At 38.3% G+C, this 18,262-nt stretch overlaps 1 protein-coding gene across 3 annotated transcripts in view; it reads right to left on the bottom strand.

Annotated features, from left to right (window-relative positions):
* WDHD1 (WD repeat and HMG-box DNA binding protein 1) overlaps nt 1-18,247 on the bottom strand; it is a 30,468-nt gene extending 12,221 nt beyond the window's left edge. The window contains exons 1-15 of one of the 3 annotated variants that reach the window (XM_072866052.1): nt 18,204-18,247; nt 17,586-17,674; nt 15,932-16,043; nt 12,992-13,143; nt 10,690-10,801; nt 10,102-10,152; nt 8,168-8,263; nt 6,501-6,593; nt 5,504-5,610; nt 3,852-3,987; nt 3,493-3,688; nt 3,115-3,308; nt 2,331-2,515; nt 947-1,188; nt 297-434 (exon numbers count right to left, since the gene is read on the bottom strand). In XM_072866052.1, the coding sequence (XP_072722153.1) occupies nt 297-434; nt 947-1,188; nt 2,331-2,515; nt 3,115-3,308; nt 3,493-3,688; nt 3,852-3,987; nt 5,504-5,610; nt 6,501-6,593; nt 8,168-8,263; nt 10,102-10,152; nt 10,690-10,801; nt 12,992-13,143; nt 15,932-16,043; nt 17,586-17,662 (1,891 nt within the window). In that variant the 5' untranslated portion in view covers nt 17,663-17,674; nt 18,204-18,247. Of the gene's footprint in view, nt 1-296; nt 435-946; nt 1,189-2,330; nt 2,516-3,114; nt 3,309-3,492; nt 3,689-3,851; nt 3,988-5,503; nt 5,611-6,500; nt 6,594-8,167; nt 8,264-10,101; nt 10,153-10,689; nt 10,802-12,991; nt 13,144-15,931; nt 16,044-17,585; nt 17,675-17,785; nt 18,044-18,203 lie in introns of those variants that run through there. The other 2 variants (XM_072866053.1, XM_072866054.1) reach the window with 2 other exon arrangements.
* Between the last annotated feature and the right edge of the window lie 15 nt (nt 18,248-18,262).

Below are 18,262 nucleotides of genomic sequence, written 5' to 3'. Positions count from 1 at the left end.
TGTGGTGTACTAATGCAGTTTATTTCTTTTTGCTGAGCAGGGCAATCAATTGGGAAAACAAGTTCTGATAACATTCAAGTGTATTCTATTCATAGTGGAAACATATTAAAGATATCTGATAAATATACTGAAAGAATAGAAAAATAGAATTTTGTTTAGCATTGAGGAGATTGGAAAAAAAGTCTAGAGTCCCAAGATCACCATTACTAAAAGGGCATTAATTAGCCCAACTCTCCTCCAAAATTCCCCCAATAGCATCAAGATTTCTCAACGTCACTCATGCAGGTATTTCATACCTTCTGCAGAGAATCCAACCCATATCAAATACGATTTCTTTGTAAGAGAAAGAGGGTCTCCATGCAAAATTTGTTTTTTCTTTTTTCCTAGCTCCATCAGCTGTACTCCGAGGCATTGGTCCCCATCAAACCCAGTACCTAGGAAGAAGTTGTTTGATAACTATGTTAGAAAACAAAAGAATTATCTTCTCTCTTGGCTAAATTTAAATTTTGAATCAAAAACTAATTCTAAGGCAGGGTTATCCAGGAATACCACTGTCAGACAAGCAACTATTTGTCACTTTGGACATAAAAAACATGCATAACAACTACTTCCTTAATTTCCTATAGTAATTCATTCTGGCATATCTGAAACCCAAGTTTAATCTATTAATGTCACTGTTATAAAATTCTCCCCTTCCTCACAGGTTAATCTAGGCATCCCAATATAACATGTAGGCTTTGCTGTCAGACGTCAAAGATCCGTGGGTTGTGACAGTAAAAGCATCATCAAGAAGAGAAGAAGGATAAGCATCATCAAGAAGAAAAGAAGGAGTGTAAGTAAAATACTTCTGGTGATTACATACAAATTAACCAGTGTTTGAAGCCAGTAACAGGTGAGGATTGAAAACATAACCCCAGTTCAAAAAAGACAGAAGGGAGAAAACTACCTCTGTGATAAATAATCATCAGCTGCTCTCCATGTCCTGCCATAGATACCACTGGACCTGGGAGACTGAAGATCTCTTTCTGAACTCCTCCGACTGTAAACACGCGAACTAGCAAGGCACTAGTGGCGCAAGCAGCCCAGCCTTGACCTAGACAGATAGCCTCAATGTCTTCATCCTTTGGCATATCTACTGTCCACTCCTTGTTTGCATCCCATGAGCTAAAATGAATGCAGTGGAGCTTGCTAAAGCAGAGACAAAGAACAACAGTCAAATATCTCCACATGAAGAAAGAGACAGTATCTGAAAATATACCAATATATTATGTTTTTATCATAGACCTGGAATATGGGATGGTCATAGAAAGGAACTACAAATGACAAGTGGTCATGTGCAAAGGTGTTACTCTTATTATTCATGAACTGAAGAGCCAGCTTGACCTCCAGTACTGAGGATTTAGAGCCTCTAAAGCCTGAAGCAGAGACAGTTTAGTGGTCTGAGGGGAGATTTTTTTAGAAGGAAACAGGTAAGTGTCCTGCTTAATTAACATTAATAAGAACTGAGGTGCTCAGTACCCCTGCATATCAGCCCTCATTACAAGTCTGCCATATTATGCTATCTTTTAAAGGGGAAAAAAAATCAGGAACTTCAGTTCTGCCATCTTAATAATTGAAAACTGCCCGTGACCAATTCACAGACACCATGGCTTTTGATAGACTACCCACTTCCAGTGAGAAAAAAAATTGAAATTTTCAGTCAGACAACCAACACATACAAATAATACTTTTAAAGGTAAAGGGTGCTTTTCAACTTATCACAGTGCTGTATGTGTGAAAATAAGGAAGTTCTTTCTTCAAGATATTTCCACAGAAACCTGCAATAAAATATTGTTGCTATTGTTCTTAAATGCAAGAACAGAGTCTAGCTGGCCCAGCTGCTTAAATCTTTCTATGGTTTTCATAAACTTGTGTTCTTCACACTTATAATTCTTTGGGTATCTCCAAATATGTCTCCTTAGCAACACTGTGAAAAGAAATAGCATAGCCCTTATGATTTATCTTTGATCTGAGCAGACTGAAAAACTATTGTTCATGTTTATGATTTCCTTTGAGCTAGCAATGCATGAAGTTTCCAGTATATTTATATTTTAAAAAGGGATTAAAAAAAAAAATCCTGAGGAAACAAAATACATCTGTCAATATTCTTGAAGTCTTCAAGTGGGTGGATGTGAAAATCCTCCTTGAAAGTGGTCCCATAAATAAAAAGCACAATCAGAAGCCAAAAATCTCAAAAAGTGATAGAAGCTGAAATTAAAAAGCCAAAATATTTGAAACAAGATAAGTGTAACTCCATACTATGGGTTTTGCAAAGCAAGGCCATGACTTACCTTGCAAGTTCCTCTGTACTCTCACAGGCTAGTAAAATAGCTTCAGTAGAGAGGTCAGCCATTGTGTGATTCAGAGAGTTTGGCAGGTGTGTTGCATGATGTATGGAGGTATCATGAAATTCTATATCTATAGCATTGTCTTGCTCATCATTGTAACAGCGAATGATACCAACAGAATTCCATACCTATTAAAAAGAACACCCCCCCCAAAAACCACAACAAATCAAGCATACTGCCCTAAAACAGCCTGCTATAACTTTCTCATCTGAAACAACAGTAGGTGGGAGGCTGGAGGAAGACTGAAGACCTGTGTAGTCAGGACTTGTAGTTTCTAAAATAGCCGAATTAGGCAGAAAGTAGTTTCATCCTCATTGCTTAGCCATCTTTCTCCTTACAAAATTAAGTGTGAAGAACTTCCAGTTAGAAAGAAATAGTGGATGATTCACATACAAGTCTTAACAGCACAAAAATATCCACAAGTTCTGGCTAGAAAAGAATTTTTAAAAAGATTTGCTGGAATTCAATAGCACAGGTACAAATTGCATCACTTGCTTTTGTCTTAAAGGCACGTATTTATTTCTACATCAAAAGCAACCAAAATAAAAAGCATAACATTATGCAGTCTTCACATTAACACAGAGCTACTTTCCACCGTTTAGCTTCACACTGTGAATTATTAAAAAAAAAAAAAAATCTTGGAAAAGATTAGATTAAGACACAGCAAGAACTGGACAACATTAACAAAGCAACTAGATCTACATAACCATGCAGCAGCGAGATTTACCATGAAACGATGCATGAGATGTGCAGGAGTGGAGCCAGACTGGAACGGCTTTTGCTTGGGGGTTGGCAGTGGCCCATCATAGAAAGGCTGTTGTGTAGATGATGGTGGTAAAGCTGGGAAGCCACCAGTCTGATCATCATCATCATCATCTTCCTTTTCAAGAAGATTAGAATTGGCTTTTATCATCCCAATATCTAGAAGTTTTTAAAAAAAATTACATCTTATACATATTATTATGAAAGAATATAGTTTAAAAAAAATGTAAAACAGTCAAGATTTCTCTGGAAAAATAAGGCAGAATATATCTGAGTAAAGGATGATACGAGATCGTCCCAATAACAGCACTAAAGAGCTGTGGAAAATTAGTTCATTCTGTACCTAGTGAGTTATCATCATCATCAATTATTGCCCGTCTCGGATGGCCTGACGTTGGCATGAGGTCATCATCATCACCATCATCTTCATTAGCTCCAACCTTTGGGGAAGACTGTGGTTCAATCATATCTCCATTTAAATAGTCATCGTCTTCTCCATCAAATAGATCGTTGTAGTCTTTTGTCACTGTACTGGCAACCTAAAACCAGGTTAACAATTATCATAAAACTTCTTTTGGACATGGAATTCAAAGAATGAATTAACACACAAGAGGGAACTTTCAACACGCAATACAGAACATTCAATATAATTTGGTAGCCTAAATAATCTTGTTAATTTAAGAAATAATTTGTACTGATCACCTTGTCATTTGGTTTCTTTCCATCACCAACATTTTCCAACAAGCCCAGATTTCCTTCAGTATCCGTATAAGCGATTTGCCTATATTTGGGGTGCCATGCCAGTCCACAAATTGAGTAATTTTTCTCATGCTTCATCCTAAAAAGAATATAAAAATAATGGATTTTTAGTAAGCGGCTCAGGGCAGAAACATCCACAAGAGTTATTGTAAAAAGTGGTAATATTTAATAGTATTAGAAAGTGTTGTTACAATAATGTTACACATAATAAAATAATTAATAGGTCACCTTTAGAATAAACAGCTACTATTAAAAAAAAAAAACCAAGCAGGTCTTCCTTTTCTATGGAGAAAATCATTTAAGCTTTAAAAATCAAACAGAATCATATTCTTAAAACAACAGCTTCCTGATACATGTAGAAAAGACAAAGTAATTCCCCAGCAGTCATACATTCCAGAACCATCCAGTTATAAAAAGAACAGTCAGTTGTTTCTCTTGTACCAAATTGATGAGTTAATCCTTTATCTTTTCCACCCTTTATTCTTACCAAAAAATCCTCCCATTAATTATTTACATAATCTGTCTTTAATTCTTAACACAGGTGTTACAGTAACAATCATGTTTCTTACCCAAAATATTCAGACAGATAAATCATCCCTTCTCTTCTTGTCTACCTCACTTAATCATCCCCTTTTTTTTCCTTTTTTTTTTTTTTGAAAGAGGGATGCTTTAACTAACCAAGATAAAGTGCATTTTGTCAGTTTGTCCTTTTTTGCCTACAGGTGGCTGACTGATGTATCTGTATTTCCCTCTCCCTTTAGAAAATACATCTTACTGCCAATGATCTTGGGGTTTGGGATGTGAGGAAAATTAGTTTCCATCAAAATTATCCTTTAATCAACTATTAGATCAAAAAGTATTACAAGATATTTGCACACAGAAAACTAGACTATGGAATTTGAACAAAATCCACATTCATGTCCCTTCCCTATTCTATTTCTAAGAATGTAATAATGTAATGTTTCCAGATCCTTCTAGCTATGCAGCAAGGAAAACAGTCTATCACATGAATCAGAACATACTTCTGTGCATACTGGATATGGTGGGGGAAGGCAAAACAATGCCTCATTTCTACCTACCACCAAGAGTTACACTCTTGCAGAAGCTGCTTCCTTGTAGAACACGGAAATGATACGGCAGCCCTTGAATTCCCTTCAGCATGTGAACTGCAGTATTAGTGCACCTCACTTGGGTTGCACAAGAGAAGAGCCCTCCTCTTGCTCCCTTTGCTCACGTCTGGACTGAGGGGTGGCCCTGCCTCCCAGCATCACCCGGGTCTGACACAGTTCTTTTGACCTGTGTGCTTTGGCTCCCTCTCTGTGGATGTGCTCCCAGCCCCACCACCAGCTGGGAGACCATCTGTGAGGCCAGGTAAATGGTATTCTTCAATCTGAGCCTTCATACGCTGTCTCCTGGGGTGATTGTTTTCAGTGGAACATTAGCAGAAAACTTATGGATTTGCCCTGTAAATCTTATTAAGACTTTTCAAGCAGCAGAGTTCTACGTTTGCACAAATAAGTTTTCCAGAAAAGATAATAAAATTCTATTTCAAGAAAAAACATGTACTTAAGGATTTATGCAACAACACTGAATACCTCTCTATGCACTCCTGGGTTTCCACATTCCACACCACTATACTCCCATCCACACTTCCAGCTGCCAGATACTGCCCACAAGGAGACCAGGCCACAACATTCAAGGGCTAAGGAAAAAATATAAAATAGGAAAAAAAAATATTACCAATGCACACACATTCATATTCTGGAGCTTGAAACAGACAGATATTTTGGAATAAAATATAATAATAATAATGACCTTTAGCAAATCATATCCAGCCTCCTGTTCTAGAGCTGGCTTTAGGTAGTTCCCAGCGAGAACCATTCTTTAAAGATAGCACACTTTTTTTTTTTCAAGAATATCCATCTTCTGTCATTAACTGCTGTCATGAGGTCAAACAAAACCTGAACCTAGTCATGTAGACAGAAGCATAGTATATTTTGCAAACTCAGCACTAAACATAGCGTTATTTATTTTGAACTTAATTTATGAAACTGTATTAAAATCCAAGACTGTGTGTTCTGTATCTTAGTAACACTAGGAAAGCGGTCCTTTTTAACCCAAAGGTTTCCAAGTATATAATGAGGTCAAAAGAAAGAAGATGGCACAGTTAGGGCTACTACATAGCTAAATTTCAGATTAATAAAATAGAAAGTGAACAACTGGTATCTCTGTTCTGTACAGAAATAATACTCTTGACATTTTCCCTAAAATGCTATGTATTTAGAGCAATTTGTGAAAACAGGTGTTCTTCAGCTGCAGCTGGTGACTCACCAGTAGACCTTAAAAATCTAGTGGGTTACTATAAATGAAAGAGGGGAACCAGAGCCACATAAAGACATGTCTGACACTCAGCTAGTATCTCTTGCCTTGTTTTCCAACATAAAGTAACAGGATCAGAAATGAAATAGAAAATGTGAGCAATTGTTACTGGGGGGCAGGGGGGAGAAGGGAGATACTGTCCAGAAGATAATCTCTAGCAGAATAACATTTAAATTATGGAAGATTTAGCAAGCACCTGGTTTATGTACCTACCTGTGTGATGAATGTATCCGACAAATCGAACTGACTATCCCAGGTTTCTCTTCTGTATAGTTTAACAACTTTATCTACAGGAATTGCCAGCAACTGTTCAAAGGAAACAAGAATCAGACAATTTAGAACAAGTTATCTTTCAAACAGAACATTCAAATAGCATAGCTCCTTCATTCAGAAGTATTAAATTGTGACTGCCTCGTATTTAACGGTTCTCTAGGATCCTAGCAATGCCAACTGAGAAAATAAAGAAAGCTGAAGTAACTTGAATTACAAGGTTCTTTAATGCTTTCCACATGCAACACAGCAAAGCATGCCTGTTTTTATTTTAATCTTAATTTCTTCCTGGCAGAAAACTGAAGATAATGACAGCTGCACCATAAGGTTAGAAGTTCTTATTTATGAAACACCTAACACACACATATAAATAATTTTCAGTGCTGTGAGCACAAGGCTTAACTTCTCCTTTTCCCTCCCTCCCGAAATCTCTTTTGATCAGGTTACAATTTCTCAATAAATCTTATTTGAATAGCTGATTCCTGAAATAGCTCATTTCATCTTTCACAAAACTACATAAATGTTACTGCCTGCTTATTTTTTTAGGATTTGGATTTTTTAAAGACTTTAACAATTTGCTTTGTAAGAGAAGCAAGACAACTACCTACATGTCAAACGTGTGTGCATGTGTGTGAAGAATTAGCCTAAAAATTAAAAGTATTTGTTTTTATGCAATAGGGCTATTGAAACAATTTGTACTGCAGGTGACATTCTCACAGAAAAGTTATACATAATGCTATCATAGCAGCCAGGTATTTTGAAGAGTGGACATAGGTAGACAGACACAAACGCTAAGTCAGGGAAACAAGATTATTCAGGTAAGAACTGTGAGAAAACACTGGAAAATACTCCTAGATCCAGTATACTGGAATGTCAATAAAGGATGAATAGGTTCTGCCACACTATTATCACAGGCAAGAACAGAAGCCATAAAAAATGTTCCCAAACAGCCAACTTTCGCTCAGTTCCCTGTCCTTTACTTCAAGTATGGCAGGGCATGCCTCATTTCATACAGATTCGTATTTATCTGCTCCTTCCTCCTCTCCCCTTTGCATTATCAGATGCTACAGAGACATCTATATAGCTATACTAACTCCCCAACCCATTTTGATTAGTGATCCATACATGGTACTATTGCAGCAGTACATACACAACGCACTAGACCTGTCGTGTATCAGCATCACCTTAAGTCACAACAGAATCAACTTTGTTCTTCAGGTGAAAAGAAAGGGAACAACTTACTAAGGAAATATTTGCAGAGTAAGATTACCAATAGAGCAAAATTTACTTGAAGTAGAGAAAGACCAAATTCCTTTGATGCTCTGTTGTGATCAATTTGATTATTTCCTTCACGTAGTGTTCCTTCTTATTCAGCGCAACATGACCGTTTAACATTGTTTTGGGCTGACAGCTGGACTACTGCCAAACACAGTCTGGAGCTTAAACAAGTAACCATTTCCAGGATTTTATTTTTCCTAAAAGTGAACTTCACCCCAAATGTTTTCCTCAGTCCCAGGAGCTGCAATTTGGGCTTGCCCGGATTGAATTCTACTGTTGGACTCCCAAAGAGAAAAGAAAGATTAAGATGTGTCTAAAACAACGTCACTTACCTTCCCACTGCCAGGTTGCCAGCCAAGCCTGCATATTGATTTAGCATTTATCACATCATTACATTTCTGCAGCAGTGGCCAGCTTGTCGTGCATGTCTGAAAACAAAATATTAGAAAATGAGTTTTCTAGCTGTGTGAAAATCTACTGCATAGTACAAGTTCTTAAAGGAAAAGTGTGGGAAAAAAACTAAAAGGAAAAAAGATGCACCATTTTTGGAACTGAAATAATCTCTTTCATCCAAATACAATGGTACATACTGCCTTAAAAAAAACAAAACAAAACACCACCAAACTGAAAAAATATCTTGCCAATATAGACCTGAAACTATTTTAATGACAATACAACTACTTGTAACAGAAATAAGATCACAGAGCAAGTGTTTTTAATCAAGTACAGAACTGTCCTGGTTTCAGCTGAGATAGAGTTAATTTTCTTTATAGTGGCTGGTATGGGGCTATGTTTTGGATTTGTGCTGAAAACAGTGTTGATAATACAGAGATGTTTTAGTTGTTGCTGCACTGGTCAAGGACTTTTCAGCTTCCCGTGCTCTGCCAGGTGCAGAAGAAGCTGGGAGGGGACACAGCCAGGATAGTTGATCCAAACTGGCCAAAGGGCTATTCCGTACCATATGGCGTCATGCTCAGTATATAAAGCTGGGGAAGAAGAAGGAAGGGGGGGACGTTCGGAGTGATGGTGTTTGTCTTCCCAAGTCACCGTTATGTGTGACGGAGCCCTGCTTTCCTGGAGATGGCTGAACACCTGCCTGCCCATGGGAAGTGGTGAATTAATTCCTTGCTTTGCTTTGCTTGTGTGCGTGGCTTTTGCTTTACCTATTAAACTGTCTTTATCTCAACCCATGAGTTTCCTCACTTTTGCTCTTCCAATTCTCTCCCCCATCCCACCAGGGGGGAGTGAGCGAGCTGCTGGGTGGTGCTTAGCTGCCGGCTGGGCCTAAACCATGACATGGTTTATGAGCTCACATATTTTTAGGTTACAGAAAAATCTGGCCAAAATGCATTTGTCAAACCCAGATCAACTGTAGCAAGGTGACACACATCAGGCCTGAATCTCGCCACTGCAGTATACAGAATGAATGGCTATATTCTCAAATTACAGCATGCATACATACATACATCATACTACCACAGTCCTAGGACACTGTTAGTGTAATTGCCCCAAAAGGCACCCTCTGTCAGTCTGGAACACGAGATTTCACATTAGAAGTATGTTTTGGTTTTAAAAAAGTAGCAATCCACAAGTGCGGGGGTATGTTTTCAACCGTACTTGCAGGAATAATTCCACATGGATTCTTATTCCAGTCAATGGCATTTAGCAAAAATAATCCCTCATACATATGCAGAATTGCCTTATTAGAACGTTCACTTGAAACCTTCTTTTCAAGTTCCTTAGAGTTCCAAGAGCAGAGACTAAATCTGATTCTCACACTAAATCTGGTTTCATACAGGCCCTGAACTATTTCAGGCAAATATTGCCAAGCTGAGCCTAAAGACTGTATTTCTAATAAATTATGTTCTTCAAACTGTGATTTATGTCCTCCTTCTGAGAAATTGCAATGAGCTGAAATTCTGAAATAACACATCAGATGTCAATTGCTATCTTTACACAGAAGCATTATTTCTGAACGTGCTGAGGACAAAATACACAATGTTGGCCAATGAATAAAGACGAGCGGAAGAAATCGGGGATTCCACAGACAGGAAGAACAATCCACAGCTACCCAGGCAACATTTCATAATCAGGCGTTGGAATTTCTCCCAGCAGGAGATAAAAGTATTCTGTAAAGTGTAGTTAGATTTCTTTCCCCCCAAAAAACCCCTATTCCAGTAGGATTATTTCAGTCCAGCTCTTCTCGCTCTCTGTGAAAGCCTGGATTTCTTATGAAACACTTAACTTCGAAAGGCAGGCCTTTTACCTGATCTGCGATTTTCCATACTCTGACAGAACCATCACAGCTCGCCGATACCTATGTAAAAGATTTTTGTAAACAAATAATTAAAGACATAGAGAAATTAATGCTACAAAATTGAAGAAAATCCCTATAACCAATGCTACAGACATAGAATATATAGGCAGTTTTAAAAAGAAAGCCTCCCTGTTTAAACCATTTGAAGACTTAAAACTTTCTAATACTGTAATCTTGATAACTGTACTCGACTCCAAGCTACTGTAATTACAAACTCTCATACTTCAAGTGAGCTGCTTATTAGCAAAAGAGGCTCAAAATTAATATTAAATTTCTTTAGTGAGCCATCTTTTCCCCTCTAAAATCAGATCAGCATTAGATTCCAGAAGAACATCCACAGTAATTTAGTAGTAAAGCAAAGACTGAGTTCTCCTGGGAGGCAACAAGTTGTCACACATTCCATCATCAGTAAGGTCAGCTGGAATGAAGCAGTCTCATGTGCCCCGTCACTTTTTTTTTGGTAAAAAGTATATATTTATTTTCTTTCACAGGGAAAAGGAGATTCAGAGTAGAAAGTAAACAAGAAAGTGTTTTTACCAGGTAAACATCCCTGGGGTCAAAAGACAGGCTTAAAACAGGAGCATCGTGTCCTCGGAATGTTTTCTGCTTGCTGCTATCAGTCACCTCCACAACTTTGACCATAAAGTCACTGTAGATCACAACAGCACAGACATAAAAGTATTAACATTGGTATTAACAACGACAAACTATGTGTTTATGGCAATAAAAATTGGGCACTAACTATCTTTTGGGGAAGTAATGGCTCTCAACACTCTATAATCTAAGGGAAATGAGAATCTTGAGGCTTACTACAATAGGAGCAAGGCCAGAGGATTTTTATCAGAAAATAATTTTTGTTCATGTCAAAGTTCATAAAATATGGTTGCTCTTTGAAGAGGATATTATGTACAAACAGACCATGTATCTGTTTAATATAATATTCTATAGGACCTAATGAAAACCTCTGCTTAGATATCAGAGAGCTGACTAAACAAGAACTATCTGCTGAATGGGACCAATATTCATTACTGTAATTATATGGTCATGTGGTTTTTAAAAAAAGATAGAGCAAGCAGTTTATTTTGTGACCTTTTTTAACAGGATTTTTAAGACCATTTTGCATATCAGATACATTAACAGATTTTTTTACAACTTTATTCCCTCCTCCAAAATTACAGACATTACCTGCAGTTTAACACAAAATATCAATGCTAACTTCTAAGCCAAAGAGCTCCTGTGACAATCTTTCAGTACCACTTCCTCTCATACTTCATTGCAACACCCTCAGAGAGAAATGTAATTTTAGGGCCTAATTCTACAGGGTTAACCTTTACTTTAACTATATTCAGAAACACAACCTCAGTTTTGTCAACTATCTAATGCTAACGAAACAGTCATAAAAGTCTATAAGCTGTATTGCAAGACAACTAAAGTTATGTTAGCACTCTGAAAAAATGCAAGACAACTTTAAAGAAAAACAAAAACAGGCAATAGGATTTTTTTTTATTTAGGAAGCTACACAACTATTTTTCAAATAGTTCACGTGAACTTTGGCAGCCACTTATCTAAAACTGAAGTTTGCAGACTTCATGTAAAAAATGGAGAAATCTGGGACAACTAAGAGCAATTCTTCTTAGCTGCATTCCTTCATTTCATGGCTATCACCTTCTCCTTCAGTATGTTACAGAAGACCTCGTCGAATGGTGGCCTCACAGTCTAATGAGCTCTTTTTCCTAATGTAAGAGCCCTGGCCAGGCTGCAGGAGTACTGGGCTTCTGTAAAAGTTTTAGAAACAGAAAGGAGTTCGCCATCTGCCTAATCTCTCTAATCAAAGTCAGATGCTGGGGCAGAGCTGTTCCCTCAGAAACAAGCACTGGCAAAGCGCCCAAACTCATGATCCTTGTCAGATTTAGAGATTAGAGTGGTTACTGCCCCCAGCTCTCCAGCCTCCCAGTTTTGGTGGAGCTGGTGTGTGTGCTCCACAGCTGCCAGAGTTCACAGTCCAGCATATTCACCCAAATTGCCTTCTCGTTCAATTCACACTTCGAGGAGCCAGGGAACAGATGCAATACTCTGCCATCTCTACTGTGGAGGACAAATTCCAGTAGAGAGGCAAACAGGCAGCCTGAGTTAGCTACAGCTGCCCAAAGAGTTCACCAAATCCAATTAGGAATCACCTGAGCCTTAAATAAATGGAAAAAAAGCCAAAAAATATTGCCAGCTTTCTATTTTGCCATCTCTGTTAAAGGACTAGTGTATATTATGTAAAGCATACGTGCTGCCCTAAGAAATTAACTAAACTACGCATTTAATTCCCCTCAGGCAAGTCTTGCAACTGTCATCTGTTATCATTTGGCAGAATGGTGATGATACTTATGCCAGAGAATGACTCAAAGCTCTCGCACAAGTTAGAACCCATCTAACTTTTGCATGCGTATATACATCTGCAGCACCATGATCCTGAACAGTCAGGACATTATCTTTAGCACACAGTAACAAAATCCTTGATGCTGCAATGAGATCCATATGGGTGAACACTTATGCTTAGACATTATGAGACTGAAAGCTGAAAACACTCAAGGCTCCTAAAGAAAAGGAATTATTTCACAACACCCAATTTCCATTTAAAATTATTTGGTGGAGCAAGTATCTCTCAGAGCATTGTTTCCTAAAGTCCTTTTCATTCCTTTCTTCCCCTCCACCCCCGGAAGGCATTTTGCAATACTTTAAAACCCTCAGAGATATGTGGATTAATGATCTCATCGGTAAAAATCAGCATGCAAGAAAGTTGCCAGATTTTGAACAACAGCAATGCTTTTCTTTATGATGCACAGATTACCTAGATCCAGCAGCAATTTTGGTACCGTCACTATTAAAGACAACGTGGTTTGCATTCATGGTGAAACGCGTGAGGATGCCATCTGGAGCTCCTTCAGGAAATGTATGTATTTGAACAGTATTGTTTGATGCTGCTGTGATCAGTCTTCCATTCTAAAAACAAAATCCATCATAGAAATTGGTAGTTAAAACACGTTTATGCCCATAGAGCCAAAAAATTGCTCTGATGTTCCCAATATTTGGGCAGATTAACTTAGTAGTTCCAACAGAGGTCTGTCAGTAAGAGTAGTAGGGGAAATAGTCTTTAACTTTTATTTCTTCCCCCCAAAAATACAGACAAGCACAGTAACTTTAATACTTTATCACTTTAACCAAACTATTAAAAACTAGAAAAATTATTCTCTTACTTTCAGTCTTGTAGAAACACACTGCCAGATGTAATACTGAAACTCCAGTTGCTTCAGCAGACTTGAAATTCATTATGCTAACTATGTGGCAATTTACTGCATCAAGACCTTCCTAACTTGTATCTTTACTAAAATAATGAATACTCAAAGTCACTAATTAATTTCAAAGAGAACTATCCAATCTTCTTCTGGTGGATGGAATATTCACTCCTTTTACATAGGCAAGAAAGCTCTTAGAACAGGAAGAATCTTGCACTCTATTTAGATTAATACGCTGCAGCATCAGGAGAGGGCACTCTCGGATCGAACTTCTCAGTTAAATGCCACCAGGGAAAGATGAGAAGTTCATGAACTGTAGCTTAGTTCTTTTCAGAAAACAGAAGGCAGATGTTTACTAAAAGTGAATCCAGATTAAAAGAAGTGCAAAACAAAATAAATAATTATCCTATACTTGGAGAAGTAATACCTCTTCAAGTGACAATACTATCCCTCAGTTGTATGTAGCAGTAAGTTTTTGAAATATATAAAAAAATGCCTTATTTCCTTGAGGGTTTTTTTGTTTGGTTTGGGGGGGTGTGTGCACTTTTTTTTAAGTTGCCTAAAGTTATAGTAAAAATCCTGAAGATAAACAATGCAGCAGCCAGTACTAAATAACCTAACTAAGTAAGAGATGAGATTTCTTACCTAGATTACATCAACATCTCAGATCAGTTCCTCATGACATTTTCATTAATGAAGAATAATTTTTTGAAATAAAATTTCCTGAAGTTGTCTCACAAAGTGTTCTTAATCTTACTGTTTAAAAATAAAAAAATCCCTCAAAACTAAAAGCACTTTACAATAAACTTAAGAGCCCAGGATTTTTCCTCCTTGTGTCAAAAACTAAAACCAGGATTTTCCCTCCTGTATTCATTAATAGTTTTAGCAATACAGTGGCAGAGCCAGAAATTGCTAAGAGAACTGATTCAAGTCACCTCACTTGGTTTGTGAAAGGATAAGTAATGCAATGAAAATCAACAGCAAAATACCCTAAAAATCAACGATGAAAATAGATTATACAGGTATTGAGGAATAGATACATGAGGTATGTTAAAAGGGATACAAGAAAGAGGTTTCACTTAAGGCAGTAGTTCTGAATAAGGTTCCAAACGAGTATTTTTAAAATATAATACATATATGTTAATTCTCATTTATTTCCTCTTTCATACTCCTCTCCAAAAATCACAAATAGTTGAAAAACAATTTAAAAATTTTCCTTTATCACTGCAAAGTTAACTACATGACATCTGAAGCACTGATGTAGACTTCTGGAATTCCTCTCTTCTTTGACAATTGCCACAAAGACAACATTTTAGACCTTCTATTACTAATGTAATATGACAATAATTGCACATAAAGGAAATACTGTGAGAATTCTCAAGCTAAATACATGAACATGCATAGTAAAAAGAGTTATTTTCTATTACACAAATTGATACAAGTAACTCATTTGCCTTTTTTACAAATAATGACTCCTGAAAGATATACTAAAAGGAACTGCCTTAACATTAAAACAAACAGAGCAGATTATGCTTCAAATGCCAGTGAGACAGACTACAGAACTGCCTCTAATCAGCACACTCACAAATTCTTACAACTTATGCAAGCAAGAATCCTGTTCTCTTCTGACTTTGGGGACGGTAGGTCAGAGGCATCTTTGGGCTAAACAATTTTGAGAGCGAAATATCAACCAATTATAAAAAAGTATTACCAAAGCATTACCAGACACTGACTTTGTGAAAGTAATTTTTTATTAATATAGATTATAATTCCTTGGACCTTAAAACAGGCCCACATAAAACAACCTCTTGGCTCTTTTTCCTAAGAGTTGATGATCACATCTTAGGCTGGGAAGCTTTTTGCAGCTCACATTGTAAGAAAACACTGAAACAGCCTAAAAAGTTCACTGCATAATTAGCTTAATCTGCTGGGTTTGTTTCTCAGAAAGGAGATCAAAGTCAGAAATGAGTATAACTGAATGTGAAGGAAGAGGAGGAAAAAAAAAATGTTACAGAAGTATAAGGAATAATTCCTCTACAAACCTGTATGGGGTAAAATGAATTGTCAGAAGTATTATTGATTTATATAAAATACTAATTTAGTTAAAATATTCAAAAAGTCTATAGGCACATTTAATCAATTAAATTTCTGTGTGTTTCAGAAAATTATGTTTTCAATACTGTTTTAATATTTTCACTTAGACATAAAGGTAAATATGTTCACACGCTCAAATTTAAATACCTGCTGCTCATTAAACAGCATTCAATTTATTTTTTCTATACATTAATCTGAAGACAAAGATCTACATATTTAACATACATCAGGCTGAAGTGTGCTACATACAGTATTATTCTTGCCTTTTTCCGTATATTTTCCCAGTGTATGTTTAATGTTACCAACACAAGCAGAACTCGAGCTTGAAAATCCAGCATCTGTACAGTCATGTATCAACACCAGCATGACACAACTTAGAGGAGTTCTGTTAGTGACGATACCTTTAGAGCACATGAATAGGCCTTTTCTCCCACATTAATGGACTTTGGATCATCATCATCCAGGTTTTCCCAAATCCTAACATCTCCATCACTGCCACAAGTTACAATACGGCTGTGGAAAGACACAGGACTTGTTAACATGCAGGAATGGAAAGGACAGCCACTGTGACTTTCAATCCCAAAATGAAAATGTTAAAGCATTAGTTTTTTTTTTAAATTGAAACACATTATGTGATACAGCAAATACCTACATTTATTTTGTCTAAGTAACTTATTAAACATGGGGAGGTGGTGGAAATCACATCTGGTAGCACAACACCTTGAGTCTCTGATAACTACCTGGGCCTGGCACTCATCTGAACTGACCCTTAGATATTACCGGTTAATCCATTTTTTCCAGGACCTTGAGCGAATTTTTCAAACGACTTAATTAGCACTGATTTCTCTCAGAACTGGGCACTTAATTGCTTCTTAAGACTTTGAAAACTTACCTTACAGCTGATTACAAAGCTGAGGGCAAAACTAAGAGCGTTAATGCATACTTCACTGAAGTTTAACAAGCTTAACATGTTCCAGGCCTACAGAACCCTTAAAAAATAGTTAATATGGAATTCAAGTTTGCTGGAGTTAACTTTCACAATTTTAATGCAGTAAACAATAACCTTAAGTCACAGAACAAATATACAGAAGCTTGCATAGGATTTTTAATTAAAGACATCATGAATCTATAATCAAGACTCGCATTCTTTTTTTCTAAAGTTGTTTGCAGTCCCCAAAAATTCTAACTAAACAGCAAAACGTTACAAAGCCAGTGGTGAAGCTGTGACGTTGCTGCTCTTAGTTCTGCAAGGTCTGTACTTTGACAGCAACACAACATGGCATTGATATTGAATATATTGATGCTGGGGAGTCCAGCAGTAGTGGACCAGTGGTATTTGGCAGAGATGTCTGCATCCTTTTTTAAACATTTGCATTGTGATGGCAAACAAGGCTTTTTGTGGTTTCAAGGGATTGTTATCAGACTAACTCTGAAGAGTAGTCTTTGTACCAAGGCTAATGGACTAAAGAAAGGAATAAGAGAATATGGACTTAAACCATACTCAATATATGACTTACCCCTTGAGTTCATTTTGAGGGCTTGTTTTCTGGTTTACCATTTGTTTTTAATCAATAAAAAGGTAACAGCAAATATTTTGTTTATATTTATACATTCAAGAACTAGCACAAGAATAACAAGAAAAGATAGCAAGCCCAATATTGGATTTCTTCAACTATATTTTTAATTTCTTAGTGCATATGTGAACCCATTTACTCCCACACTACATTGATTTCTGCTAGATTCTATGAAGTCACTCCTATAAAAAGTGCATATAGAATTTTTATATATACACATACATACTATATATATATGCTTACATTTAAGTTATAAACCAATCACTTCAAAACTCAGGACATCAAAACATGTCATATAGCCAGTTCTCAACACAGGCAAAAATCAAAGTATTTGCCAGACCAAGCCAGGCCATAAACCCATCCCAGTATCTCACCCCAGCAGCGGCTGGTGCAGAAACTCCTGAGAAAGCAACAGACAGGAACAAGACCATCCCTCCCCCAGACCACGCTTCACCCTGGTCTCCAAGAATTAGGCAGTTACCTCCCAGTGTCATCGAAGCAGACGTCGGTGTGGCCCTCGGTGTGGCCGTACCGCATCGGCTTCTGTGTGGAAGGCATCTTCGCCCTCACCTGTTTATTTACAGAGGACAAAAGGGGGCGAAATAAAATAAATTTAAAAAGAAAAAGCTTCGGAAAGAGCCTCAGACAGCAGGGCAAGGTCAGAGCTGCTGGGACACCCACCCACCCGCGGGGGCTGGGGGCTCGGCTACCGGCCGCGCCCCGCTCGGCCTAAGCGGATTACAGCCGGGCAGATGTCGGACACGGCGCCTGCCCCTCCTGGCGTCGGAAGGGCCTGGCTGCGGAAGCGAACCGTGAGAGAAAAGCGAGTGAAAAACGGGTTGCGGGGGGGCGGAGGCGAGGGTTAACCGGGGAGCTGTCCCTCAGGCACCTCAGCGCCCGGAGCGGGCCAGGCCGAGCCGAGCCGAGCCGAGCCGAGCCGGGCCGGGCCGGGCCGCCCGCCGGGCCCTGGAAGGGACCCCCCCCCCCTCTCCCTCCCTCCCCGTCAGAGCCGCGGCTCCCCCCGCGCCGGGAAAGGGGCCCGCGCCGCCCGCCGAGGCGAGGGAAGGCCCGGGGCCGCGCCACCTTCCCGCCCGCTCACCGCGCCGGCCCCGCCGCCCGCTTCGAGCCTTCCCGCGCTCTGCCCCACCGCGCCCGCCC

Source organism: Ciconia boyciana, chromosome 6 (genome assembly GCF_034638445.1).
Source record: "Ciconia boyciana chromosome 6, ASM3463844v1, whole genome shotgun sequence".
NCBI lineage: Eukaryota > Metazoa > Chordata > Aves > Ciconiiformes > Ciconiidae > Ciconia > Ciconia boyciana.
Note: the sequence above shows the minus strand (reverse complement) of the source record. Positions and strands in the feature narration are given on the sequence as shown.